The 24,961-nt window shown below is 63.0% G+C and overlaps 4 protein-coding genes across 6 annotated transcripts; 1 reads left to right on the top strand and 3 right to left on the bottom strand.

The window, feature by feature from the left end:
- Window positions 1-493: 493 nt before the first annotated feature.
- LOC309582613 (mucosa-associated lymphoid tissue lymphoma translocation protein 1-like) lies at window positions 494-6,028 on the bottom strand (the record flags this gene model as incomplete). The annotated part of the gene is made up of 16 exons (XM_082297841.1): window positions 494-748; window positions 843-977; window positions 1,070-1,227; window positions 1,481-1,627; window positions 1,696-1,823; window positions 2,257-2,331; window positions 2,622-2,799; window positions 2,959-3,162; window positions 3,534-3,569; window positions 3,664-3,711; window positions 3,859-3,955; window positions 4,062-4,240; window positions 4,587-4,740; window positions 4,853-4,983; window positions 5,528-5,694; window positions 5,892-6,028. The coding sequence occupies 16 exons, from the start codon at window positions 6,026-6,028 to the stop codon at window positions 494-496; spliced, it is 2,229 nt and encodes a 742-aa protein (XP_082153967.1).
- A 1,820-nt stretch (window positions 6,029-7,848) lies between these two features.
- MRPL54 (mitochondrial ribosomal protein L54) lies at window positions 7,849-8,990 on the bottom strand. Its single transcript, XM_082297669.1, has 3 exons — window positions 8,881-8,990; window positions 8,376-8,532; window positions 7,849-8,100 (listed from the first exon to the last, which is right to left on the bottom strand). Exons 1-3 carry the CDS (start codon window positions 8,954-8,956, stop codon window positions 7,968-7,970), a joined length of 366 nt encoding a protein of 121 aa, XP_082153795.1. The 5' UTR covers window positions 8,957-8,990; the 3' UTR covers window positions 7,849-7,967.
- A 66-nt stretch (window positions 8,991-9,056) lies between these two features.
- On the top strand, window positions 9,057-15,690 carry APBA3 (amyloid beta precursor protein binding family A member 3). 3 transcript variants are annotated; one of them, XM_082297770.1, is made up of 10 exons: window positions 9,057-10,185; window positions 10,666-10,705; window positions 11,112-11,257; window positions 11,397-11,483; window positions 12,044-12,202; window positions 12,547-12,726; window positions 12,921-13,133; window positions 13,656-13,775; window positions 14,535-14,675; window positions 14,771-15,690. In XM_082297770.1, the coding sequence occupies exons 1-10, from the start codon at window positions 9,112-9,114 to the stop codon at window positions 14,840-14,842; spliced, it is 2,232 nt and encodes a 743-aa protein (XP_082153896.1). In that variant the 5' UTR covers window positions 9,057-9,111; the 3' UTR covers window positions 14,843-15,690. The 3 variants fall into 3 exon arrangements, with proteins under 3 accessions (XP_082153896.1, XP_082153897.1, XP_082153898.1); XM_082297771.1 differs by having other exon boundaries at window positions 12,071-12,202; XM_082297772.1 differs by lacking the exon at window positions 14,771-15,690 and having other exon boundaries at window positions 13,717-13,775; window positions 14,535-14,674.
- A 489-nt stretch (window positions 15,691-16,179) lies between these two features.
- Window positions 16,180-22,997, bottom strand: TJP3 (tight junction protein 3; the record flags this gene model as incomplete). The annotated part of the gene is given in 19 exon segments (XM_082298122.1): window positions 16,180-16,246; window positions 16,248-16,351; window positions 16,543-16,809; window positions 16,929-17,240; window positions 17,339-17,409; window positions 17,625-17,720; window positions 17,921-18,117; window positions 18,426-18,645; window positions 19,083-19,191; window positions 19,406-19,562; window positions 19,702-19,777; window positions 19,914-19,978; window positions 20,185-20,275; window positions 20,364-20,523; window positions 21,407-21,510; window positions 21,811-22,234; window positions 22,411-22,513; window positions 22,724-22,848; window positions 22,935-22,997. Coding segments are annotated over 19 exon segments (2,796 nt in total). The 5' UTR covers window positions 22,983-22,997.
- Window positions 22,998-24,961: the final 1,964 nt, after the last annotated feature.

Genomic DNA, 24,961 nt, shown 5'->3' on the forward strand with positions numbered 1-24,961 from the left:
GTTGTACTGTGAGGAGTGGATGCTACTGGGAGCGGGGGGGCACCGGGGGGTGCTCCCACCCCCTCGTGGCCGAACAGGAGCCCTCCCGCTCCCACCCCCTCTAATCTCCTCCCGCGGGATTTGCCCCCTAAGCTGCTTATTTCTCTCTATTTCTCCCGGGCCTGAACGAACCTAGCCCTGCCCCGGCACGACACCTCGAGCCCGCTCAGCCGTGGTCTCTGGGCACTCTGCCCCTGGCACTGCCCGGCGGTGGCCTGGCATGTGGGGCTGGCACTGCCCAGGGACGTGGGACTGGCACTGCCGGGGGATGTGGGGGTGGCACGGCCATGCCAGAGGACATGTGGCTGGGGCCAACAGTCCTTGGCACAGGCCAGGATGGAGCTCAGCCTCTGTGCACATCACCTCCACCCCCTCCATCCCCTGGCCCCCGGCAGGACAGACAGACATGGTGCCAGGGCACTGCAGTGATGGGGGAGGGGGCCACACTGTCCCTCTACAGGGTGTGGGAGCTGGGGCCCTCGGGGCTCAGGTTCTCCTCAGGGGTGTTGACCCACGAGCTCCCCACCACCCCCCAGCTCCTGGGGGGAGAGGAGAAGAGGGGGCTGTGGGGCGGCGAGGGGGAGGCCGCCCGCTGCAGGTTGAGCTTGGCGATGAGCGGCCGCCCCACGTTCACCCGCTGCCGCTCCTCCACAAAGTCGTCCATGCCCTGGTAGCGATACTGCAGGCAGATGGTGAAGGCCAGCTCCTGCTGCGGGGGACACCAGCACCATGGGCTCCTGTCCTGGTGCAGCCATGGTCACGCTGTGCCCCCAACACCAGCCCCTGCCCACCATGGCTCTTACCTGCAGCTTCTGCAAGCCACAGATCCGGCTGTAGAGGCAGCAGGAGGGGCAGCCGAGGCTCCAGACAGGTGCCAGCGGGCTGCCCACCTCCTCTGGGCTCTCCTTGTTGGTGCACTTGAGGTCCACATCCAGCTCCTGCCATGGATGGCATCCACGTGAAAACCACCACAGTTTCCCCCCCAGTTCCTCAGCGTTGCCCTAGTGGGGACTTCAGCAGCTGCTCCCACCTCAGGAATATCCGTGAGCCGGGCCTCACAGTTGGTGATGTCCTTGGGGGCAGCCACCACACGCGTGTAGATGATCATGATGTTGGAGAACTCGGCGGCGAAGCCCAGCTGGACGCTGACACCGCAGTCGAAGCGAAGGTGCCGGCTCTCTGGCAGGACTGGGGAGGGGACAGGGAGAACAGGGCTGGGACCTGCAGGGGCTCAGGGCTGGAGCTGTACCCACAGGTGAGGTGGCCGCAGGGTCACCCTGGAGCACGGGTGCCAACGTGCTCCTGTCTCCAGGCTGGTGGCTCTGTGCCAACAGTTTCTCCTCCAGGTGGGAGGAACCCTGCAGATGTTCGCAGCCTCTCTCTGCTCCTTGGGCTGTCCCCCCTCTAGATGCCAGCTTGGGACAGGGTGGCCATGACTCACCGTGAGCCTTGGCCCACTGCAGGTTCCTGGCAGAGGACTCATCCTGGCCCGGGGGGCGGATGGGGTCTGTCAGAGCCCGTCTCTCTGAGAGGTTGCTGCGAAGCTCCAGTGCCTGCCGTCCCCGCGTGATCTCCAGAGTGCCCATGTCTGTGGGGGCACAGGGGGTCGGCGGGGGCCACCAGGGGGGTCACTGTTCCCCACTGCTCCTCACTCACCCTCGGCCACCTTGTCCAGCAGCACCGTGATCTTCTCATCCTCCATCAGCCAGCGCTTGAGGAAGGTGACGAAGATGCCGTTGGAGAGCTCACCCTGGCTCAGCTCATAGGCTTCGGCATCCGCACACCTGCGGGGACAGGGCAGTGTTTGGATCTGTCATGGGGTCTGGCACGCCCTGGGAATTGGCCCCCAACAGGATGACAGCCCTAAGGAAGCCAGAGTTGAGTGCCCAGAGCTCTTCCTGTTCCCATCACACCATCTGGCCACCATGCTGGGGACAGGTGAGAGCATGGCCAGATCCTGGATGCTTTAAAGCATCACCAGCCCAAACCCCTGTGTTCTGGAGGAGTCTTGGGGCTTCATGCCAGCAGGTGCTGCCCAAACCCAAGCAGTGCCATGGGCACCTCCCTGCCTTGTGAGGGACTGGAGGCTGCCGCTTGCCCAACCCCTCCAGCATCGAGGGTGGAGGGATGCAGGCGTGGGGGTCTGAGCCCCTGCCCTGAGCCAGGCAGGGAGACAGCCCCACTGCCTGTGCCAGGGGATGGTGGGAGGGGACCCACGTGGCATAGCCAAAGACGATGTTGGCTGTGACCTCCAGCACCCCAACCTGCGGGATGACGTCGTCGTTGAGGTTCCTGCAAGAGAAGAGAAGCTGGACAGAGTGAGAACCTGTCCTCCCCCAAAACCCACCCCAAAGCACACCAGACCTGGAGGGTTGCTCTGTGCTACTCTGCCCACCCATTACAGCATTTGCTAGCTCACAGGGGCAGTGAAGTTTTGGGGCATTTAGACACAGACAGTGGGTTTAGATGGGACCCTGGGGGTGCTCCGCTACCCTCCCCCGGGAGCCACCACCCACAGGTCCCTGTGCTGGGCCCTCCCTGAGTGGCAGCTTGTCCCGAGGTGGGTGGCAGGGCCGGGTCACCTCTTGCGGCACATGTCAAGCAGGAAGATGTTGAGGCCGGTGCGGCGCTGCTGCATCTCCCGCAGCACCCGCTGCACGCACAGGCAGTGCTCGGACGTGTAGGCGCTGGGTGCATCAATGGGCACCATGAAGCTGTTGCCAAAATTTTCATAGCCATGCCCAGCATAGTAGAGCAAACCTGCTGGGGGAACAGAGGGCAGGTGACATGGTGGTGACATGGTGGCATCCCCTGACCTGCCAGCACCTGCTTCTTGCCTGGCTGCACCCCAAGACTCCACCAGCATAAAACCACCCAGTTCCCCCTGGGCTGGAGCCGCCCTGGCGGGTGTTGTCGCACCGTAGACGCCCTTGTCAAGGAGGAGGAGGAACTCATCGACGGCCATCTGCATCTCAGCCTTGCGCAGGTCCAGCAGTGACACCACCTTGAAGTCGAGCTGGCGGAGGAGGGCACCGAGGGCGTGAACATCCACTATGGGCGCCTGCAGCTGCTTGTGGTGCAGGTAGTGCATGTTGCCGATCAGCAGCGCCACTTTGTCCGTGGCTGCAGGGATGGGAGAGGGAGGTGTTGTTATGGAGTGGGACACTCCTGCTCTCCATGTTACCCACAGCCCACAGAGGTGACACCCAACTCTGGCCAGCATCACTGTCCCTGGGTACCAAGGTACCCTGTGGCATCCCTGCCTTGCTGATCCCCAAACCCTCAGGTTACGGTTAAGGGTTAGGGCTGGGGATTTGGGTTGAGGGTTAGGGTGCTGATCTGCTGAGAGGTTGGGGTTGGGCTGCTGTTTCACTCTCCCAGTATGCTGCACCCAAAGCGTCCTGGCCAAGTAAAGCCTTATGGGGTGACAGTGGTGACAGTGGTGACAGTCAGAGCCCCCCAGGGCCACCAGCCCCTCCTGGGCAGGCTCTTACCGTACAGCTGTCCAGGGCTGCCATGCTCTAGGGAGCCTGGGAAGAGAGAAATGCTGTGCCATGGCCCTCCAGTGCCAGGGGAGCACAGAGGGCAGAGCAGCACAGACCTGTCTGCTCTGCCCCCACCTACCTCCATCCCCCTCCGGCCAGGAGCCTCCAGAGGTGAAGAGACGCGGGCCTGTGGCAGAGGGGATGTCAGGGACCCCATGCATGGCATCACCTCCCGGCATGGGCTGCAGTGCCCCCAAAACTATGGAGCAGCCATGAGGGCTTTACTGGGAACAGAGCAGGTGGGGGGTCACAGAGGTTTGTCTGGGGCCCTCACCGATCTCCACGTCCACCTCCTGGCTCCACACCTCGTGGAAGAGGTTGAACACACGGCAGGAGTAGCTGCCCCGCTCGGCCGTTGTCACCAGCTTCACCTGCCAGCAGGACAGAGCAGGAGGCTGGGGCAGGGTGCCAGATGATGCTGCACTGTGCCACACTGTGCCATGCTATGCCATGTTGTGCCATGCCGGAGTTTCATACCTGGAGCTGGGGTGCCTGTGCCCCTTCCACGGGGCGCCGATTCCTGAACCACTGGTACTGGGGTGGGGGGTTGCCAATGGCTCTGCACTCCAGAGCCAGCGTGTCTCCCTCGGCCAGCCGGCACGGCCGCGGCTGCTGCAGGATCTGCAGTCCTGCCATGGTCAGGCAGTAGCCACTGGCTGGGAAAGGGACAGGGTGGCAAATTAGGCACCCAGCCATGGCAGCACTCTGCAGAGCTGCGCCAGGCCCCAGGTTCTTCCCCCACAGGTCCTGGCACCCATGGCTGGCATGAGGCAGCAAGCGTGAGGAGGACACGGGGCATGTGGCTCCTCTGTGGGCACCATCACACCAGCAAGCCCAGAGACCTTCGCAGCTGAGCCAGGGCATTACATGGCAAATGATACCGCTCAGGACCCACCACTGTCCTGATGGGGCGAGAGGTGCCCTGCAGGAGATGTCCCAATCCCAGTGGGGCAAGTGGTGCCCCATGGCAGCCAGCCCAGGGACACAGATCTCGAGACCCACCTGAGCTGGGGCTGCTGCTCTTCTCCACCTGGACGTGAGCCCACCTGGAGAAGGTGAAGGTGGCCCCGCAGTTCACCCGGCAGATGTACCACTCGGGCTGGCCTGCCAGGGTAGCCGTGTTGATCAGCAGCTCTGGGGATGTGGCTCCAGGCACCTATGAGAGGGGAGGAGGTCAAGGAGTCATGGGCTCCCTCTTACTCGTGTAGGTGCCCTTGCCATGGACAGGGTGTGGGGGCCCTGCTCAGTGTGGCACAGTGGGACCTCACCTCCTGCCTCCCACAGAACCACTGGTACGTGAGCCCCGGCGGGCCAGTCGCGCAGCAGGTCAGGGACACCTGTGTCCCCTCTGCCACCACCTGTGACTCGGGCTGCACTGTGATGCGGATCATGTCCTGGACTGCAGGAGAGGAGAGACCAGCCTGGACTGAGTCCCCTGTCCTGCATCACCCCATCCCATCCTGCCCCATCCCCACCTACAACAGATTCTCCTCTCCCAACCCAGCCCATCTTATCCCATCCCACACCTCTGTCCTGTCCCAGCAATCTCATCCTACGTTGTCCCATTGGTATATTCAGTGCTATCCCATCTACCCATCTCATCTTGCTTCAGTTTATCCCTTCCCACTCTGCTCTATCCTATCCTATCCTATCCTGTCCTGTCCTGTCCTGTCCTATCCTGTCCTATCCTATCCTATCCTATCCCATCCCATCCCATCCCATGCTGTCCGAATCTGTCCTGTCCCATCCGATCAGACCACATCCCATCCTATCTCATCCTGTTGCATCCATCCAACTCCACCCTGCCTGCCCAGGACCTCACTACCAGAGCAAGACCCCCATCAGGAATTGCTGTTCTTCACCCCCATCCCCATTTCCTCCTGCTGAGCCCCTGCCCCCTGGTGCTCCCCTCCAGCCCCCCGGTTCCCGCTGCCCGTCCGTACCGGCGGAGCTGAGGACCCGGCAGGCCTGTTCGTGCCCCATGCGCTCCAGGCAGCCCAGCAGGTACCTGAGGGTGCAGTCGCGCTCGGCCAGGAGCTGCAGCAGGCACTGTGTGGGGCTGCCGCGGGGCTCCAGCACCTTCAGCGAGCACATCTCCAGCTCCTCCGCGCTGCAAGCGCCCGCAGCCGTCAGAGCCACAGCCCCGTCCCTCGGGGCGGGTGGGAGCCCGGCCAGGGGCCTCGGCGGTGCCCAGCCCGGGGAGGGAACCGCCCCGAGCGCCCCTCGCTCGGCCCGCGGCAGAGCTGGGCCCCCGTGCGCTTGTGGCCCGGCCGGGGACAGCCCCCGGCAGTGCTCCCCCAGCCCTACCTGCACTTGAAGCGTTTCTCGGCCCCGGCCAGCTCGGCCAGCTTGCGCCAGCCCCGGCCGGCGTTATCCAGCAGCTCACACAGCCGGGCCACCACTTCCTCGCCCAGCGAGCCGATGGGCATGCTCCAGTCCCCCATCCCTCCTGGGGACGCCGAGGGGACAAGCTGTCAGTGGGTCACGGGGTGACAGGCACCCGTGCCCCGCCGGACCCCTCTGGGCACAGGGTGGCTTAGGGGGGAGAGCAGTGGGATCACTGGTGTCAGGACAGCTCCCGGCAGGAGCCTGAGGAGGTGCTGGGATCTGGCTGGGCAGTGCTGCTGGATCTGGCCACCGGCAGCCAGCCAGGAATGACACACAGTCCCACTCGGAGCTGGGTGGCACAGGGGACCCTGCTCATTCCCCCAGCCTTGGGCAAGGAGCCACGGTACTTTAGCCCAGCCACAGGAAAGGGACCTTCATGGAATGGGGGTCCACGGAACTAGAAAGAGGGGATGGCCCCCGTCACCTTCTTTGTCCTGTCAGGTGACACAGAGAATGGGGCCCCAGTACCCCTCTCCTTCTGACAGAGGCCCCAGTGGGGCAGCAGCAGCCCCCTTGCTGTCACCAGGCCTCTGGGTGGTGGCTCTGGAGCCACCACGAGGGGCCTATAGGGCAGAGGGTACATGGGGGTCTTGGGACTGGGACCCAACTCAGCTTGCCCTGAATCCTGGGAAAGGTTTCCATGTGACATGAACCACCTGGATAGGGGCAGCTCCCTCCTCCTCCCCTCAGGTCCCTTCCCAACAACCCACCCCAGAAGGGCCCTTGTCCTCAGGACTGAGCTGCCCAGAGCAGCTGGGTGACACTCACCCAAGCAGGGGGCTCCAAGACCAAGGACAGGGATCCAGGTGCTCCGTCTGCTCACCTGTTGCTGGATTTGGGGTCTGGACACACTGGGGGTGGCGAGGGGAGGGTGAGCTGCAGGCCCGGCAGGGATGGGTGCTCACCGCGGGATACGGCCGAGCCCCATCGGCTGCGAGAATGTGCACTGAGCCCCACACAGAGGAAATGAAGGTTCAGTCCAAAATCTCCCCGGGGCCCGCGTGCTGCAGCACAGCACTTCTGCTTCCCTCTGCCTTCCTTCCTGTTGTGCAGCACATGGGCGCAGAGCTGCCACCCCCCGCCCACAGCCCCAGGGGAGCTGGGCACGGCTCAGCCCTGTCACAGGGCACACAGCACCGCGGACACCGCTGGGCCTGGCAGAGGCTCCACTGTCCCTTCCTCACTGCAGGAACCCACATGCACCTCTTTTCTCCAGAGCCCAACTCAAGCCCAGAAGGAGCTGCAGGGCAGCAAGTCCACAGTGGAGGTGAACTGAGGTGACAGAGGCACCTCTTGGGTGTGCCCAACACGCAGACAGAATCAAGGCTAGCGGAAGCTGCCGGGCTTTGCCAGGCTGAAGCTGCCCAAGGAGAATCAGGGATGGGGCAGTAAGACCCCCACTGCTGTGGGGAAGACCCTGCCTTCACCATCCAGCCCAGCCAAACCCTGGCATCCCAGCACCACTGCTCCTGCTGCTGGAGGAGGAACATGGTGTCGAGGTGGCACTGCAAAGGGCCACCATGTCCCCTCCCCCACCTTGCTTGCTCCACACAGCACTGCCAAAGCCTGGCCCAGATCCTTCCACTCCCGGGAGCACAGGCTGCTCAGGCTCCGAGATCCACCGGCCAGGGATGCAGTGACACGGGTGGGTCATTCCCCCACCCCACGCGCCCACGGAGCCCTGAGCCCCAGCTGCTGTGGTACAGCCGGTGATGGAGCAGGGAGCAGGACCCATGTGCAGTGTGGGCTCCCTCTACGACCCAAAACCTGAGCTTCTGTCTTAACAAACACAGAGACCTTGTGGCCTGTGTTGCCTTAGCCTTTGGCATGGATGGGACCTGCACCAAGCTTGCAAAGGATCTGGTTTGTCACAGCCTTTATAACAGATATCAGCCTCACCAGAGATTTATTTCTTATTTACAGCAAAGAGAAGAGACCAAAAGCCAGGGCAGGTCCCAGTGCTGGCACATGGGGAAGCCCCAAACTCAGCAGCACCTACAGCTTCTTGCCCTTCTTCAACCTGTTGCGCTGCCATGTGTTGTACTTCCGCAGGCGTCTCCAATACTCAAGCGAGTCGGGGTCCAGCTCCTCCAGCTTCTTGGGGGGCCCAAGGTGGATCTTAAAGAGCCTGGGGGTGAATGCAGAGGATGTGAGGCTGCGAGAAGGAGGACAAAGGGACAACCACGGGACAGAGCAATGGACATGAGTGACCAGGATGTGCAGATCCCTCACCCCCACATCCTCAGTGCACCCACGCCTCTCTCTTGACCCTGATGAAGGTGTCTGGGTCTCAGAGGGGCAGTCTGCCTCCTCCCAGGGCACTTCCCCATCCCTGTTACACAGCTCTGTGCCCCTGGGATGGCACCTCTGTTGGGACACAGAGGGGAGTGGGGCAGCACGTACCAGTCGGGGTACTCGGAGTCGGGCTTCAGGGCCACCTCCGGACCCTCCTTGAAGTAGTTGACCCCCATAGCGTGGGTGGCGAGCATGGTGGGGTCCGTGCACACCTCCGGCCCCTTCAACATCTCCTTCGGCACACCCTTGCCTTTGGCCTTGGCGGCTGTGGGGAAAACAGCAGGGTCAAGGCAGGGGACATGCGGGGGGGCAAGGACGCACACAGGGGAAGGGCTGGGGACTCGAAGGCAAGGGCACCGCGGGGCCGGGGCCGGGGCCGGGGCCGGGACCGGGGCCGGGGCCGGGTGGGAGTGGGGGCTATGAGGAACGGAGCTGGGGCGGCGGCACCACCGGGAGGGCGCGGGGCCGAGGCCGGGGACTGGGACACGGGGCCAGGAACGCGGGCAGGGCAGGGCCGGTTCCAGGGCCGAGGAGTGCGGGACCGGGGCACGGGGGGACGAGGGGGCACGGGGCCGGGGAGAGCCGGCGGGGCCGGTGCCCGTGCGGGTCTCACCGGGCTTCTTGGCGTAGCCGCGGGCCGAGGCGCGGAACACATCTCCCGCCGCCCGCAGCAGCCCCCGGGCGGCCATGGGCGCGGGGCACGGCGGGACCGGGGCGGGGCCGCGGCCGCGCCTGCGCGGGGCGAACGGAAACGGCGGCGGGACCGTCCCGTCCCGTCCCGGGCCGGTGGCGCCGGTAGCGACTGAGTCCGCCCGGCCCGGGCCTCTCCCGGGCCGCCGGCCCCATGGAGAGCGGCATCACCATGGACTTCCAGGCGGCCGCGCTCCCCGCCCCCGGCGGCGGCATCGATGAGACCGCGGAGCCGCGGGCCATGGACACGGAGGACGGGCCGGACGCCCCTGGGCGCCGTGCGGGAGGCGGGCGGCCGGAGGAGCCCTCCCGCACCGCCCCGCAGGCCGGCAGCGGCTCCGGGCCGGAGGGACCGGGGCCCGGCTCGGCGCCCGCCGCAGCCCCGGAGCTCGCGGGAGGCGCGGGCGGACGGACCGAGCTGTGCCGGGGCTCAGGAAGAGCGATGGAAGCGGAGGCGGTGCCCGCGGTGCTGCAGGGCTCTGCCCGCTGGGAGCCCAGCGCCGGGAGCGCCCCTCGGGGCACGGGGCACCCCCGGAGCCCCAGCAGCGCCGACCCCGCGGGTATGGAGCTGGATGAGATCCCCGAGCCCCGCGCCCGCCCGGGCAGGGCCGAGTGGGCCGAGGATGTGGAGGACGAACCCTCGGAGATCCAGGGGCTGCTGGCTCAGCTCGAGACCCTCGACCCCAACCTCCGCGACCGCTCGTCCGCCCCAGAGCAGGGCTCGCCATCCCCTTCGGGCGCCGGTGCCCGGCGGGGCCGCGGGCAGTGCCCGGGCAGGTGCCGGCCGTGCCCGCTGCACGTGGCCACGGGCCGGGGCCTGGCGATGCGTCCCTGCTGCCCCCAGCACTCCGCCTGCGACCGGCCCTGCCACGGGCTGCTCTTCGCCGAGGCTGACCGGGAGGACCTGCTGAGCCTCCTGTGCTACGAGGGGGGGCTGCCCGAGGCTGGTGCCGAAACCCCCTTGGCCCACTCCGATGTCCTTGCTGGGACCAACCTGGAGATGCTGCAGGCTCAGGAGGAACCAGCCACTGTGGAGAAGCCTGAAGGGCTGGGGAGGCCAGAGAGCTCGGAGGAAGAACCTTCTGGCAGCTGGTGTTATGGAGAGGGGCTTTGCGAGGACGATTCTGCCGGCGAGGGTGCTCGGGAAGGTTCCCCGGAGCCGGCGTGGGCAGCGCTGCCTTCTGCTCTGGCCTCCGGGACAGAGCAGCCACCTCAGGGCGCTGTGACCGTGAGTGCACCGTGCCCTGGGCTGCGATAGGGCAGCAGGAGCCAGCACATGCCCCTTGGCTCTGCTCCCTCCTGGGATCTGGAATGGGGATAAAGGAGAGCCAGGGATGACTTTCCTCAGGTCTTACAGGGCCTCGCACTGCGAGATTGCCCAGACAAGACCCTTGGTACCAACTTTGGCTCTGAATGCATGCTTGCCTGGCTGGCTGATTCATGGGTGCCCTGGGGCAGAAGCTGGTGGGTCTGAACAGCCCCTCTGGTCCTGGGATCCTGTGCCATCCTCCCCTCCAGCCCCAGGACCCTGCACTGTCACACCCACAGGCATACGACTCTGCTCCTCCCTGTCCAGCCCTGGGACCCTGTGCCATTTCCCCCATTCCCAGCGATGCTCTGCCCTTGCTGTCCCACTGCTCCAGGGCCAGGCAGGCTGAATCCCTGAGGTCCCAGCCACAGCCTCACTTGCCCTCTCATTGCTTTGCAGAACAGGGAATCCCCATCATCCTGCCCAGCCTTCAGAGCGGGTGAGTTGCTTCTGTGCTCAAGCAGCAAGAGCATCCAGGAGTCCTGACCCACCTGGTCTGACCCTGAATGGGGGTGGTCGGGGATGCCAGTCGGGGAGGGAACAGCCAGCTCTGCACCCATCCAGAGTGGGTGCACCAGGCTCCAGGTGGCTTGTTTGAGCCTTTGTTGAGGAAATGGAGGTGCATCAGGGATCAGGGAGGGGGTATACTTGGGGGAAAGGGATGCCATGTGTTCTCAAGGGAAGGGGGAAGCAGGCCTGGTCCCCTGGTGATGCCAGGTGCCCAAGTACCAAGTACTGAGCTGCTTCATCTTGCATAGGAATGCAGCTAACAGGCAGCAGGAGTTGGTACCCCCAGTTTCAGAGGTTGAGGAGCAGCCCCTGCTCAATCCCTCCCAATGCCTCAGTTCCAGGCCCTTGTGACCCAGAGGACCTGCTGGATGGTGTGATTTTTGGGGCCAAGTACCTGGGCTCCACGCAGCTGGCCTCGGAGAGGAACCCCCCGACCAGCGTCCGCATGGCGCAGGCCCAGGAGGCGGTGGACAGGATCAAGGTGCAGGAGGGAGGGAGGGCCTGGCTGCCCTGAGCCTGGCCCCCTGTGGCTGTGGGGCAGCGCTCAGAATTTACCCAGGGGCACCTGGCTGTGGGGCTGAGTCCCAGCAGGGTCCTGTGACCTCTCCATCGTTCTGCAGGCACCCGAGGGGGAGTCCCAGCCCATGACGGAGGTGGATCTGTTTGTCTCCACACAGAGGATCAAGGTGCTCACTGCTGACACTCAGGTGAGCAGGAACAGCAGTACCCATGTGGCCCTGTGGCTGCTTCAGCATTCCTGTTTGGTCTTAGGATCTCAGCTTTGCTCCCACACCAGCAGGGTCTTGCCCAGGGATGGCCTATGGATGAGGACACACGTCTGGGAGAGGACGTGTCACTCCATAGCCATCCTGTGTCATGTCCTTGTCTCTCTGTGGCTGCACAAGGCTTCCCAAGCAACCTTCCCAGCCCCGTGGAGCTGCTGGGATCCCAGACCAAGCTTTGGGGAGCCCAGGTTTGAAATCTGGGGAGCTCTTTGCCTCAGGATTAGTTTCTGCATTACAGCAAGAGGGAAGAGCTGTCCTGTTCCCTGGCAGCACCCAGGAACACAAATGAGTCCTTGATGAAGGAGCTGTTTGTACCTTTTGGCACAGACATGGTTTCTGCCCAGTATGTGCCAGGCAGCTGTGCCACATCCCAGCACCGCTGCCAAACCCTTCCTGCTTGCCGTGCCAGCAGTCTCACAGCTGCCCACATGATCTGACGGCCCAGAGGGGGCTGAACTCTTGGCCTGTGTCCCCCTTGCCAGGAGGCCATGATGGATCACTCCCTTCAGACCATCTCCTACATTGCTGACATCGGCTCCCTTGTGGTGCTCATGGCACGCCGGAAGCTGCCGCGGCGCTCGGAGGTGGCAGAGGAGAAGCGGCTCTACAAGATGATCTGCCACGTCTTCCACTCGGCTGATGTGAGGCAACACACGGGTCCCTGGGGTGGGCGGGTCACCTTTGGGACCTGAGCCCCATCCCAGTGTAATAACTGGGTGTTCTGGGCTGGGGCTGCAGCAGAGACCCCTCCCTCCCCGCAAGGGAGAGGGCAGGAGCCCAGCCTGAGCATCTCTGTGACATGCAGAGGCCCAGCAAGCAAAGTGGAGGGGAGGATTGGCTCCATACAGGGGCCCATTCAGGCAGGGAAGGAGCCAGGATGCCCTGGAGCTCCCAGGGACGGTTGCTGTGCTGGGCACTGCAGGGCACTGGGAGCTGTTGCCTCCAGCCCTGAGCCATGGGCAGGAACAGCCCTTTTGTTCCCCAGGCGCAGGTCATCGCCCAGGCCATCGGGCAGGCGTTTGGCGTGGCCTACCAGCGCTTCCTGGAGGCCAACAGCATCGACCCGAGTGAGCTGAGCCCACGCCAGTATAGCCGTGCCCTCGAGGACCAGGAGCAGTACAACGCAGAGCTGACCCACTTCTCCCGGCAGGAGAACTGCAAGGACGTAAGAGCTGCTCCAGGGGGTGGGTACAGTGTGGGGAACTCACTGGCACCTCTGTGTCATCCGCTCCATGTCTGAGGTGCTCCCTACAAAACCGGACCCCATCCCAGCCAGCTGTGAGCGCAGCTGTGGGCTGGGACACGTGCTTCACGACTCTGGTGGAGGTTACAACTGTAACCCACCTGTTCCTCCCCCAGGTCTGCATCCGGAAGCAGAAGGGGGAGATCTTGGGCATTGCCATTGTGGAGTCGGGCTGGGGCTCCATCCTGCCCACCGTGGTCATCGCCAACCTGATGCACGGGGGCCCTGCGGAGCGGTCAGGCGAACTGAGCATTGGGGACCGCCTCATGTCAGTCAACGGGACCAGCCTGGTGGGGCTGCCCCTGGGCACCTGCCAGAGCATCATCCGGGTGAGCTGGGGCAGGGTGACCTGCCTCACCCCAGGAGGGAGTTGGGGACTGGCCTGAATGATCTGGGAGCGTCTGTGACATCAGGATTCCCCTGGGGACCTCAGGTGTGGAGGCAGGTGTGCAGAGGTCATGCTTGTCCTGCAGGCTGTGACAGGTCCTGCTCAGTGCTTGGGAGGAAGGCAGGGACAAAGCTGGGGACTGTACTTGCTGTGGCCCTGCCTGAGGAGGGGGGTGGAGGAGGAGGCAGGCACCTGTCCTGAAGGGAACCTGTTGCATCATCTATCTCTCGGAAAGGAGCTGGAAGCGAGGGCAGCATAGCCTCAGGGGCAGGGATGTCTTGGGCTGGATTTGTAAGTTCTTGTCCCTGGATTTGTATTTGCAGTATCCCTTTGTGTGCTTCAGTTTACCCATTGAAAGCAGGTTGCTAATCCTCAGCCCTCACATGAGCAATGTGGCTGCATTGCCCCTGAACCAGTCTGAATAGCTCTCCAAAATCTGACCAAGCCCCATCCTCCCTTCCAGGAGGTGAAGCACCAGACTGAGGTGACACTGAACATTGTGCACTGTCCCCCTGTCACCACAGCTGTCATCCGACGCCCTGACTCCAAGTACCAGCTGGGCTTCTGCGTTGAGAATGGTGTGGTGAGTGCCCGTGGGATGGGAACTGGGCCAGGGTCTACCTGAGGGACAGGCGGAGCTGGCTGTGTCCAGGGAGCAGCCCCCAGCTCCCACACTCCATGTGCCTGCCTGGGCCAAGGGGTCACAGGGCTCTGCTGTGCACAGCAAAAGGCTCTTCACAGCCTGTCTGCAGCACCAGTGGTTGTATCCCTCTCCCTGGTGCTCTGTAGCTGTTTGCTTTTGGGGTGGTGGCTTCTTCCTGGCTTTCTGGGCATGACCCCAGTGACAGTTGTTGCTGTCCCCAGTGCCCCAGCCACTCCCTGCCGTGGCCTCTCCCGTGGCTGTGTTGGGAAGGCAGAGAGGGGCATTCCTGGGCTCAGTTGGAGCTGGGTGGGTGGGTGGCACAGCCACCTCGCACACTGACTGGTGCTCCCCCTAGGATTGGAGGTGTGGGTCTCTCCTGATGCCCCAGGGAGCAGCTCAGTCTCTGCAGCCCAGGCCCGAGGGGAGCAGGAGGGGTCGGTGAGTGGGGCAGCCACAGCCTCGTCAGCTGGGGGACAAAATCCTGGGGGCTGCCTTTTCCCCAGCTCATCACGTCGCTCTGGTGGCAGCAATGCACAGGGACATCCCTGCCCTCACTGCGTGCCCAGCGGCTGGAGGAGGTGTGCCCCCCACTCCAGAGCTCCGGCCGGGAGCCTACGGGGCTGTGAGGGTTTGGAGCAGTGGTGATGCAGGGCTGGGCTGTGGGCACAGCCCTGCTCTCACAGCACTCCCCGCTCCCAGATCTGCAGCCTGATGCGCGGGGGCATCGCGGAGCGGGGCGGCATCCGCGTGGGGCACCGTATCATCGAGATCAACGGGCAGAGTGTGGTGGCCACGCCCCACGAGAAGATCATCCAGATCCTCACCGAGGCAGTCAGCGAGGTGAGCTGGGCCCCCATGGAGCCGCTGGGCTCGGAGCTGTGCACCAGCACCCTGCAGCCTGGGATGGGGCCTCTGACCTGTGCCTCTCTGCCTAGGTCCACATCAAGACCATGCCAGCTTCCACGTACCGACTGCTGACGGGGCAGGAGCAGCCCCTCTTCCTCTGAGCCACCATACTTGGGGCAGGCAGGAGCGGGCCTGGGGCTGCAGGGGCAGGACTGGCTCTGCCTTCTGCCCCAGCCCTGCATCAGAGCCCTGAGCAGGACCTAAGCCTGCACCTCTTTTGTTATACTCAGGACACAGTGGGAGGCTGGGGGCTGATACCCAGCCTGAGCAGCATCGAGGCCTGTGGTGCCACAGTTTGGGCACCTCTCACTCTCCAATCACCTCTCCCCACCTCACAGTGCCTGCACAGTGCCTGTCCTGCTGCTGCACAGGGTCCCTCGCCTTGGCCTTGTGCTGTTGGAAGGAGAGGGGACCCTATGTGAAAGTTCCCCCCATCTAGTCACTGACCATTGTACTTTTACACTCACCAACGGTGCCTTTCCCGAGGTGGGGATGGTGCTGGAAGCACAGCTCAAGTGCAGAGCTCAGGCCAGCACAGCCCCAGGGCAGCACTGACCCCACACACCCATGTGTAGGTGCACACTGGCACCCATGAGGGACACCCAGCAGCTCCCAGACTCGGCCTTAAGGACAGAAGCACTGTTGGCACCTCTTTTCCCTTGGCTTGGCCAGAGGCCTGTTGGGGTGCAACAAACTCCGTTGGACCCATTGCACCAAGCTGGGAACCTGCCTCAGCTTTTCCCTGGTGCTGCCTTGAATCACTCTGCATGCACAGCCTGGCCCAGAGCCACAGCCCTTGGAGCAGCAAAGGGAACATGGCACTGCTCAGCCCCACATCCCGGGAGCTTGGGGCTGTGAGCCTTTTTGTGAGCAGCTCTCTGGCCCCCCAGAGCCACAGCAGTGCTGGCCTGGCTGTGTCTGTGTGCTTGGTTGCTCTAAAAATAAAAATTTTGGGAAATACGGGAGGCTGCATTTGAGGAGCTGCAGGGGGGCTGCAGCAGAGGAGGCTCAGCTCTGGGGGGCACATCCCAGGCCTGCAGAAGTGCCAGGCCCCAATTCCCCTGCGGTGCCTCAGCATACGCAGGGCCACTGGCCAGGGAGGTGCCTGGGTCCCAGCAAGGCCAGCCTGCTGCACAGTGTCCCCTGCATGCTGCCACACAGCACCCCCAGAAACAGCCTGTCCTGATCCAAACATCCCTTTTATTCCAGTAGCAGTGGCTGTGGCCAAAAGGGAAGGAGGCACATGGCAGTGCAGGCACTTGGTGATGCAGGGTATAGCAGGATTGGGCCCAGCCCAGCCTGGCCACAGGGGCACTACCTGAGCTGTCACCTGCACCCAGAGGGACAGGCCAGCAGTGCCACTACACATCTGTGGCTGGGCCCCACTCGTAGCCTTCATCCTGGTCTGAGTCATCCCTGGCTCGTGTGAACCTCCTCCTCACCGCCTCGTGCTCGTATTCCCTGGGGGACAGAAGGGTGGTGATAGCTCTGTGTGACAGGGACTGCCCTTCCGGGACCGTCCCCAGCGCTGGGCGGCTGCCACCCCCACCCCGGGGCACAGGGTACCTGATGCTGTCATAGCGCCGGCCCTGCCGTGGCTGTTCGGGCACCTGGGGAAGAGCAGGTGGGGGGGGTCAGGGCAGGAGCCCCAGAGCTGGGCACAGACACACAGCTGGATGCTGCAGCAGCCAGAGGTGACACCCTGCCTGTGCCACAAGGATGGGAATTCCACCCCAGAGCCAGGCACTGTGCCACCCTCTTCTGCCCCCCCAGGTCCTTGTAGCAGTCTGGGGCAACCCACCTGTTCCCTTCGGCTGTGGCTTGGGGCCAGCTGTGCTTGCTCGGAGGAGTCCAGGCCATGGCTCGGGGCCAGCTGGGCTGGCTCAGAGGAACGGGCCAGCCCGGGCTGGTCATAGGCATCCTCTGCCTCGCCGTCAGTGTAGGCGCCCGCCTCCCCATCTGTGTCGTCGTAGTCACTGTTGGCATGGCTGTCACACGTCAGGTAGCCTGACACCACCGTGCTTGGTGGGTTCAGCAGGTCCAGACTGTCCTCAGGTGCTACATCTGCCTGGGGGGGGATGACAGAGATGTGGGACTCAAGCTGTGCGGGGCCATGCGCAGCCCCATCACCTGCCTGGCTGCAGCCCCAGGAGGCCAAGCCTCACCCCAGAGAGCCTGTGCCTGTACCTGCTCTGCTGTTGTCCAGACAGGCTGGCTTTGCTGTGTCCTTACGATGTCCTGGATCTGCTCGTACCAGGCATTGCCGCTGCCACTGAGGCTGATGGTGGCCGTGAACAGGTGGCTGCAATATTTCTTCATCTTGTTGGCCTGGGCATAGAGGCGCCGGGAGCTCTTCCTGGAGTCGGGTGCCAGCCACTGCCGCATGGCCTTGATGCCCTGCCGGCTCTCGGGCTCGCAGAACACCACCACTGGGTAGTACTGCACGTAATTGAGGCGCTCCACAGCCGAGGGTGTGATGTCCAGCAAGGCGTGCTTGTTCTGGGGCAGGGCACAGCCATCAGCCCTGCTGGGAGCAGGGACGGGGGCCATGGGCTTTCCACAGGCTCCAGCTGGCTCCAAGGACGTGTGAGTCTCACCTTTTCTGCAATCTGCCGCACCGAGTCCAGCTTGATGACCTTGGACGATGCCCCATCGCGGGGCACGCTCGCTGCAGGACACAGAGATGGGGCGTGAGAGGGGCTGCACCTCTGATAGCCCCAGGCTGGGCATGGTCATGCCCAGCCCCAGGGTCGTGTCCCTCAGGGAGAGGGCGAATGAGCCCAGGCAGGTGTTGGGGTGTCATAGGGAGGGAGCCAAAGGTAAAGAACTCTCATGGGGTCTGGCTGCTGGATGTCATTTTCTCCTCAGTGTGGGGGCACTTACGGGCAATTTCAAACAGCTCGGGCAACTCCCTGCTCAGCTTCTGCACAGCGATGTCTGCGATGGGGCCCAGGATCACCACTGGCCGCTTGAAGCTGGCTGTGGGAGGACAGAGGTGCTCGGGGTGGGTGGGGGCAAGGGCAGAGCTCCCAGCACCCGAGCACCCAGCCCCACTCCTCGCAGTGCCCACAGGCCTGCGACTTGCCCTGCTCCTCACAGGAGAGGGGGACCCATCAGCATCAGCAGGGCAGCCCCAGGACCAACATCCCCAAGGTGGCTCAGGCTGTCCTGGTGCCCACCTTCCTTCAGGACCACCCTCTCATATGGTGGGTAGTGCCCCTGCTTTGTGAGGGCAGACAGGTCCTCCCGGCTCTTCCGCAGCATCTTCTTGGCTCCCCGCAAGCCCCGCAGCTTCCAAAACTCAGCCCTTGCCCCAGAGGGGTTGGCACCAGACGTGGCTTTCAGCACCGACTCCAGGCTGGCGATCTGCTCGGCCCTGGGAGAGGAGAGGGCTCAGGACCTGCAGCCTCTGGGTTTGAGGAGCAGGTCAGGAGAAGCTGGCACCCCTGCTCAGCGGCACAGCCAGGTGAGGCTGTGGTAGACTTCTCTCTCTGGGACATTGGACAACTTGACCATCAGCTGCCCCACCACCCCAAGGAGGGAATTCACCAGCTCACGCTTCACACCACTGCCCCACCAGCCCTTGCCCTGCCTCTCACTGAGCCCACTATCCATGTCCCCAGCTCCCTTGGGAGCCTTCCCTGGCTCTGCTTGTCTAGGGGCTGTTCCTGGCTCCATCCCTACCTGCTCCGGTTGGGGATGATGCCCTTTTCCTGCTCCTGCAGGTCCCTGCCCATGCGCACAGCCAGCCAGCTCCCCAGCCTGCCCCGGTACATGGTGTCCAGCACGTGGAACACGTCCCCACGGACAAAGCTGAGCCCTGATGGCGTATCTTTCTCAAAGTCAAAGTGTGTCCGGATGTAGAACGAGTCACCCACGTTGGATGAGATCATCTTCCTGTAAACTGGAGCCCAAGGCAAGATGGACCATCAGGGGAAGAGGTGGCTGAGGAAGGAGATACTGGAGAGATTTGGGAAGGCACCAGGCTGGCTGGGACGCTCCACAGTAGCCCTCGCTGCTAAGGAGGGTTTGGAAACACCTTTTCCTCCCATGGCATTCTCAGGCATGCTGGGGACAGCAGGGTCTGACTCCCCAGTACACACTGGCTTCTCCAGGCTGAACCATGGTTCCAGAAAGCCCCTGTGCTCCAGGAAGCCAAGGCACAAACAGGGCCAGGATGGTCTCGTCCCCACCCATCAACTCTCAGGAGGAAGAGGAGGGAGAAAGAAGGACCACCCTGCAGGGGCAGAAAGGGCCATGGCAAGCCCAGGTCTGATGCTCGCCCAGAAGAGACAGAGGATGGAGAGGCACAAGCCCAGGATGAGCCTGGTCACCACTCACTGTCCTGCTTGCTCTGGGTCCACAGCGTGACCTCCTCGCCTGGGGGCAGGGCCATGAGATATTCCACAGCCTCCTCACGGGTCAGGTTCTGGAAACTGGTGTCATTCACCTGCCACAGAAAAGCACTTGGACATGGTCCTGCCAGCAGAACAGAGGGCATGGGCACCAGCAGGGGACCCAGGGACATCAGTGCCCAGGGCAGAGTGGGAGAGGGAACTGGTCCCTGTCACCTTGGAGGTGATACCCTGGGGAGATATTGGACCCAAAAGGGCTGGGGCCAGTCCAGGTGCAGCAGCATATGGAGCATTTTCAGCCCCAGGTACCTGCAGGATCTGGTCACCTTCCCGGACGCCCTGGCTGTCAGCCAGGCTCCCCTCCTGCACGCTCGACACGAAGATGCCCACATCGTTCCCACCCGTCAGCCGCAGCCCCACACTCTTGGCCTTCACAAACCGCACGACCCTGGAGTTGGTGCTGTACCTGCCACGGGGAAGTACAGTCAGCCCAGTGGTGACACGCAAGGACAGGACAGGGAGGCACTGACCCTGTGACCCCAACCCTGTGCTGCAGCAGCTCCACATGTCCCCCAGCCATTCCCCCCTGCCTCTTGCAGACATACCCATCCTTGTGGGCAGCTCGGGCAGTGGGGCTGGTGTGGGGGCTGTGGTCATCCCCCTCCATGGCTTCCAGAAGGTCTGCAGGAAGGAAAGCTGATGCAGGAGCAGCAGTGGCTGTGCTGAGGCACAGGGAGCCCTGGCACAGCTCTGCCGGGGCTTTGGGCAGTGGAGATGTACAGGAACCTGGAGCCCTCTCAGTGCCCAGTCCACTCACCCGGGCCCCGAGCATCAGCTACAGTCACCTCAGCCACAGGCTCCCTGTTAGATCGTCTCCTCTCCCTGGAACAAGAGCGAGCAGGATTTAGGCAGGGCACAGGCAGGCAGTGTCAAATGGGCAGTGGAGACAGCAGAGCAAGCTGGGAATGGCAGTACCACCTCCAGGGACATTGGCTTAGGAATGGAGAACCAGCATCCCTAGACAGGTGGAGAACACAGCATGATCTGCCAGGGGACAGAGGGGCTCATGGGGACAGTGAGGGCCTTACGGTGGTGAATTTGTCCTGGCAGCAGCTGGAGGTCGTGGGGAGGTCTCTGGAGATGGCGGATGGGACAGCTCAGAGTCAATGTCTGAGATATCTGCAGCAGCAGGAGGGGAGATGCATCAGTGACCATGCAGTCCTTGTGCTGTGTATTTGGCCCTGGCCCCACCATCATGTTTCCTCACCGTCCATCCGGGAGCTGTCGCTCTGGCTGTCAACGTCAGGGATGTTAACCAGGAACTGCCGGTGGTCCCGGAGGATGAGCAGGGTCAGGATCCCCTCTGTCCGCTCGATGAGCTGCTGAGTTTCAGCCAAGGACATGTCCTGGCTGGCTACCCCATTGATCTGGAGGGGCAGAGTGGGAGTCCTCAGGGCACCTGCTCCTGGGAAAGCCACCCCCAGGAACACCCCACTGGGATGGGATGCTCTGACTGCCATCTTCCTGGTCCCTTCCCAGCCCCTCCAGCCCAGCCCCAGCTTCCGCAGCTTCACCTATTCTGTGTCTCTGTTCCTGACTGCCTCCCAGTGTGACCTTATTCTGTGCAGAGGAAGCATTAGTGTGGCTTGTTCCACCTGCCTGGGGCCCTGCCCAGAGGCAGGAGCTGCATGGACCCCTCAGACACCTGAAGCTCAGTTTTCCTTTGCCCTGGGCCCAGCCCTGTCCTTCCATGCCCTGGCCTGGTGCCGGGGAGTCAGGCCCCAAGCAGGCCCTGGGGCTGGGATCTCCCTGAGTGGTAGCAGCTTTTCCCAACAGACTGTGGGATGTAATCCCTTCTGTTTGCCCCAGAGTCACCTTGGCACCAGTTCCCAGCAGCCACAGGTCTGCCTGGACCAGGTGTGCAAACAAAGGGTCTCCCTCCCTCTATTTTCTCCTCCCCAAATACTTCAAGCATCATTTTACCTGACAAACACCTCTGTGACTGTCATCCAGTGGGGACACAGACACACAGCAGGGGACCACACACCGTGGGGACAGTGGGGTGGACACGACCCCACTGTGCCAGCAGGACGTGCCACCAGCCCTGGCAATGCAGGGAGCTGGGCCCTGGGAGCCCCTGCAGGGTCCCTGGGACAGCCAGGGGGGCTGGGGCAGGGAGTGGGCACCAGACAGAACTGCCTCCAGCACAGCCATGGCTGGCCCCTGCAGTGACACCAGCCAGGGATGAGCCTTCCAAAGAGGGGCAGATGAGACCCCCAGTGAGTGCCGTGCAGCCCAGGGCCCCCATACCTTCAGGATGAGGTCTCCCTCCTGCAAGGAGCTGCCCTTGGCCGCCAGCCCGCTCTCCACTATGTGCTTGATGAAGAGCTGACTCCCCAGCTTCAGGCCATACTCTGCACCAGAGAGAGCCGTGATGGTGGCAGAGTCAGGCAGATGCAGGACCCCCTCAAGGTCCCTCCTCGGCACCATCCCCACAAGCCCCAGCTCCCCTTGGGGTACTGGCAAGCCCCAAAGCTGAGCTCTGTAGCCCCTGGCTGAGGGCAGGAGGTTTAGTGCACCCAGCATGGCATGCCCTGTCCCCTTGCTGCAGCCAGGCCCTGGCACCCACCCAGCCATCGCCTCCTCCCTGGGGGAAGGCATGGACAAAAATCAGGCAACAAGACCCAGGGACAGCAGGAGCAGGAGGGCCTCACCTTCACTCTGCTTCTGCTTCACCAGGACCGACGTGATGGGCTTCATTGGCACATCCTGGTGTGGCAGCCGCTTGAAGCCTGACACCAGGGCCAGCCCGTTGGTGTCCCCGTCCTGGCCAAAGGCATTGGCAGAGCAATGTTGGCCATGGCGTCTCCGATCCGAGCCACTCTGCACCCAGTGGCTGCTGTCCTGGCTTCGCCTCCGGCTTCGTGGCACCAGTTTATGATGGCGACGGTCATCGTGGTGGTGACCAGAGCTCCTCTCGCTGGATGAGTCCCCATCGTAGCCCTGGCTGTGGTCCAGGTCATCCCGGGAGCGGTGCAGCCTGTAGTCATCATCTGAGTCGTAGTGCCGGGGCACAGCGGGGGACCCAGGGCTGCCCTTGCTCACAGGGATGTGAACCTTCTTCGGTCTTTTCAGCGTCTGCAGGTGCAAAGTGAGTAGGAGAGGATGGTGGGTACAGCTGTCTCTGCCAGGAGATGTCCCTGCAGCAATTCTCAAGCCCCAAACCCTGGGTGTGTGGGACAGGGGAGCTGGGATGGGGACAGGCACAGCGTGGGCATGATGCCAGCCCCCATCCCACCACAGAGCACACTCACAATGTTGGCAATCTTGCCACAGGTTTTAAGTGTCTGGATAGCAAAGGAGGATGGGACATTCTCCATGGAAAGGCCGTTCACCATCACGATGTGATCCTTCCTCCTGGAAGGGAAAATGCAGCTGTGACTCTACCCCAGGCACAGCTCCCAGCCCAGGGAGGTTGTGGGGTAGCAAGTGTACCCCAAGAGATCCCATTCCAGCCAGGCAGGGCAACAGTGGTGCTGGCCCTGTCCCAGCAGGAGCGATTCTCCATCCTTCCCACCCTCGCTGGCAGCAAGCACCCCGTATGGCCCCATGTCCCCGTGCACTCACTGGAGCTGACCCATCGCTGGTCCCCCAGACACCACATCTGAAACAAACACCGCTGTGTCCCCGGTTGTCCTGTTGGGATGGTCACGGCCTCCAGAGACAGCAAAGCCAAAGCCCCGGTGAGGGTCCTAGTGGGCGTGGGCAGAAGAGGGGTCAGGTAGAGTTGACCCCACAGACCCAGTCCCTTCCCAGGGCCACCCCAGGCCACACTCACCTTGCTCAGTGTCACCGTGTGTTGCTCCCAGATCACCATCTCCTCCATGGTGGGCACCCACCAGCACAAGCCGGGGAGAGCAGCAGTGGCAGTCGGACAGCTGGGGGGCTCTGACCAACTCCGGCTCCTCTTTGCAGCTGCTGGCCCCTTCCTCAATCCAACATCAGGCTGCAACAAAGAGCAGCAGCAAAGCTGAGCCATAAGGGACTGTGAGGCTGCAGGGGACAGAGCCCCACAGTGCCACAACACCAGGACTGGCAGCTATGTCACACCCCAGCTAACCCTGCATGGCTCCGAACCCAGAGCTGCCTCTGTGCACCATGAAATCACCCCCCTGGGGGTCTATCTCCATCCCCTCAGACATGCATCCATGGAAGGGGAGGTTTTACACAGGGCAAGGACAGGACTCATCTCCATGGCTGGGACCCACTGTCTATGCCATCCTCGTGGTCTTACTCCCCTCCAGCAGACCTTGGGCTGCTGCTTTGGATGGTGTTTCAGTGCCTGTCCACCCACCCTGGGCTCCAGCAGCTCTGCCTGCTGGTTTGGCAGCACCACTGCCCCAGTTTCACCATTTGGTTTCCCTGGACAGACGAGCCTGACTGACAGAATAACATCCCTTTGAGGCTGAAACTCCTGGGATGGGCCCAGGGATCTCCACCAGCTCCTGGCTCCCTGGAGGGAATGTCGGCATGAACCCAGAGAGACATGGGTTCCCATGTGGGTGGGAGACAGCAGGACCAGAGCCTCCCACCAGTTCCCATGGGGTGGGACAGGGAGAGGCCACTTTGATCAGGGCCTCACAGAATCACAGAATCATCAAGGTAGGAAGAGGCCTTCAAGATCATCAAATCAAACTGTCACCGCTACACCACCATAATCACCCCTAAACCATGTCCCCAAGTGCCACATCCAGATGCCTCTTGAATGCTTCCAGGGATGGTGACTCCAGAACCTCCCTGGGCAATTTATTCCATTGCCTGACCACTCTTTCAGTGAAAAAAATTATCTAGTATCTAATCTGAACCTCTGTTGGTGCAATTTGAGGCTATTTCCTCTGGTCCTGTCACTTGGCAGAAGAGGCTGATCCCCACCTTACTACAATCTCCTTTCGGGAGGTGTAGAGAGCAATGAGGTTCCCTGAGCATCCTCGTCTCCGAACGGAACACCCCCAGTTTCCACAGCACCACACGGCCCGCGGTGTCCGAGGGCTCTGGAGTGGCGGTGCCGGGGCTGTGCTCACTCCTAACAGCCCCCCAGTACAGCTCAGCCCCCCCCAAGCTCAGCCAGGGATCCCCACATTGGTGCCACAGGCAGCTCAAAACCTCCACAACCCCTTTGGGAATTGGCCATGGGGTAGCTTTGGTGGGACCTGGAGGCCTCAGAGGCACCCTGTGGGCAATGCCAGGGTGATGCTACATCAGGGATCTGGCAGTGGGCAACCAGCCCTGGGCAAGCACGGCAGCTCAGCCCTAGCACAAAGACCTCCCACGGGCAGCCCCGGCTGGAGCTGTGCCGAGGCAGATAATTGAGCCCCCAAAACGAGACCTGGCTGAGCCCCTGAAATGACACCCGGCTCACTGCAGCCCTGGGGAGGGCCAGGGGAGGCCTGGGGTAATCATTCACCCGATGGGCGGGCTGCAGCCACGGGTGTGGAGGGCAGAGTCCCCTCTGTGTCACCAGCTGCCGAAACCAGCCCGAGTGCCTCCCTGCCACCCAGGGACACGTGGGATCGGGGGTAGCTGGGGCTGAGCAGGACCCCAGTGTGGCAGCACCCACTGTCCTGTACCAGCACTAGGAAAGCTGATAATAAACAGGAACTCCCAGTGTGGCATTGGGGCGGTTTCAGCTGTGTCGCCAGTGTTGTTCATGCTCCCTGGACACCCGCAGGTGAAATGGTGTGAGCTATAGGTCCAAGAGACACCAACCTGGAGCAGCCAGATCATCCCCCTCCCCCGGGTGGTGACATCTGCTGTGCCAGAGCCACCCCTGATGCCACCCAACACAGCCTCTCGCTGTCTCCAGCT

Source organism: Coloeus monedula, assembly GCF_965178545.1.
Source record: "Coloeus monedula genome assembly, chromosome: 27".
In the NCBI taxonomy this organism is placed as follows: Eukaryota; Metazoa; Chordata; class Aves; order Passeriformes; family Corvidae; genus Coloeus; species Coloeus monedula.

Coding starts and splice junctions, on each gene's coding strand:
- APBA3 (XM_082297770.1), top strand. CDS start 9,112: ATGGAGAGCGGCATCACCATGGACTTCCAGGCGGCCGCGCTCCCCGCC. Junction 12,727..12,920: donor GGCAGGAGAACTGCAAGGAC/GTAAGAGCTGCT, acceptor TTCCTCCCCCAG/GTCTGCATCCGGAAGCAGAA. Junction 14,676..14,770: donor TCACCGAGGCAGTCAGCGAG/GTGAGCTGGGCC, acceptor CTCTCTGCCTAG/GTCCACATCAAGACCATGCC.
- MRPL54 (XM_082297669.1), bottom strand. CDS start 8,956: ATGGCCGCCCGGGGGCTGCTGCGGGCGGCGGGAGATGTGTTCCGCGCC. Junction 8,533..8,880: donor CGGCTACGCCAAGAAGCCCG/GTGAGACCCGCA, acceptor TTTTCCCCACAG/CCGCCAAGGCCAAAGGCAAG. Junction 8,101..8,375: donor GACTCCGAGTACCCCGACTG/GTACGTGCTGCC, acceptor ATTCACCCCCAG/GCTCTTTAAGATCCACCTTG.